General features: G+C 52.2%; 1 protein-coding gene across 1 annotated transcript in view; it reads left to right on the top strand.

Moving 5' to 3' along the window:
• Positions 1 to 1,194, top strand: part of BTBD9 (BTB domain containing 9) — a 143,064-nt gene extending 141,870 nt beyond the window's left edge. Inside the window, exon 11 of the mRNA XM_018567386.1 lies at positions 620 to 1,194. Coding sequence (XP_018422888.1) covers positions 620 to 811 — 192 coding nt within the window. The 3' untranslated portion in view covers positions 812 to 1,194. The remainder of the gene's footprint in view (positions 1 to 619) is intronic.
• The last annotated feature ends 7 nt before the right edge of the window (positions 1,195 to 1,201 follow it).

Below are 1,201 nucleotides of genomic sequence, written 5' to 3' on the forward strand. Positions count from 1 at the left end.
CGTGCAGGACCTGGTCTATGGCAGGCTCCGCAGGACAATGCTGGTTTCACTGGGCAGGTGAGTGTGTAAATTGGGGGGCAGCCCTGCGGGATCGAGGAGCTGGACTATTTTCCATAGAGAGAAACAATTAACCCTTGCAGTGCGGGGGTAGCTCCACTGCAAGGGTTAATTTTGCTACAACCTAGAGTTCTACTTTAATCTCCTGTACAGGAGCACACAGCTTGGGAAAGGGAGGGGCATGACTGGCAGCCAATCAGGTGTGCTGCATGCCAATGTACCAAAACAGAGTGAGCAGAGAGATGACCTCATTAGTCTCCTACTGGCCTTTCAATGTCCAATCACAGACTGGGGGGGAGGGGTGGTAACAAAGGAAGTGGTGTCATCGGGCTGGCGGTGAAGACTAGACAGACGGAAATACAAATTCTTTGGCAGGTAAAACGACTTCTTTAGATGCATTTCTTCTCTTTATTTAGCGATTTGCCGACGTTCAGCTTTATCTAATAAAAATCAGTTTATAAACCGATAATTTGACGTAAAATGTAATAAAAATGACCGTAATTGAGATATAGTTTAAAAGCCGATGATCTGTTTCTATAACATTTTGCCATTATGATTTCAGGTGTTCCACTGCGTTCATTTCGAGTGCCCGGCGCAGACCATCAGCCAGAAGGAGGACAGCGGCGAGGAGAATCCATCAAGCGATCCACCTCTCCCCGCCCACCAAGGCGTCACCATCGCTATGCGCACTTCGAACGCCAGCGCCGCTCCCTCGCCGTCTCATCAGAACGGCCGCGGCGGTCCTTCGCAGTGAAGGAGAGCGCCGGCTGAAACGGTCAACTCCCAGAGCCGCGTCCCGAGCTCCGTCTCCCGTTCGTGTGCTGTCCGTGACGTTGGGGGGAATGTCGTCCCGCGGCCGCCGCTGCCGTCCACTTTCGTAGGAATCAAATCCGGCCTTGCGGGAAAGGAAAATCGCTGTTCAATCTTCATCAAGACCGCTATTAGCACCCGAGCTCCTCACTCCGACCGCGTCCAGGACGTCAACCCGGTAATTGGGGCCGGTGGCTGTCGAAATTCAAGCGGCCGCGCGGCCCCCAGAACGCGACTAATTGAGGAATTTATTGCTTTTCTGGCCTTGTGAAGTCGGATTTTCCTCTCTACAGAGAGTTACTATTGATCGCTTCGCAGATCCTTCACAACAAGC

This window comes from Nanorana parkeri, unplaced genomic scaffold (assembly GCF_000935625.1).
Source record: "Nanorana parkeri isolate BGI_ZX_2015 unplaced genomic scaffold, ASM93562v1 scaffold1040, whole genome shotgun sequence".
Lineage (NCBI taxonomy): Eukaryota > Metazoa > Chordata > Amphibia > Anura > Dicroglossidae > Nanorana > Nanorana parkeri.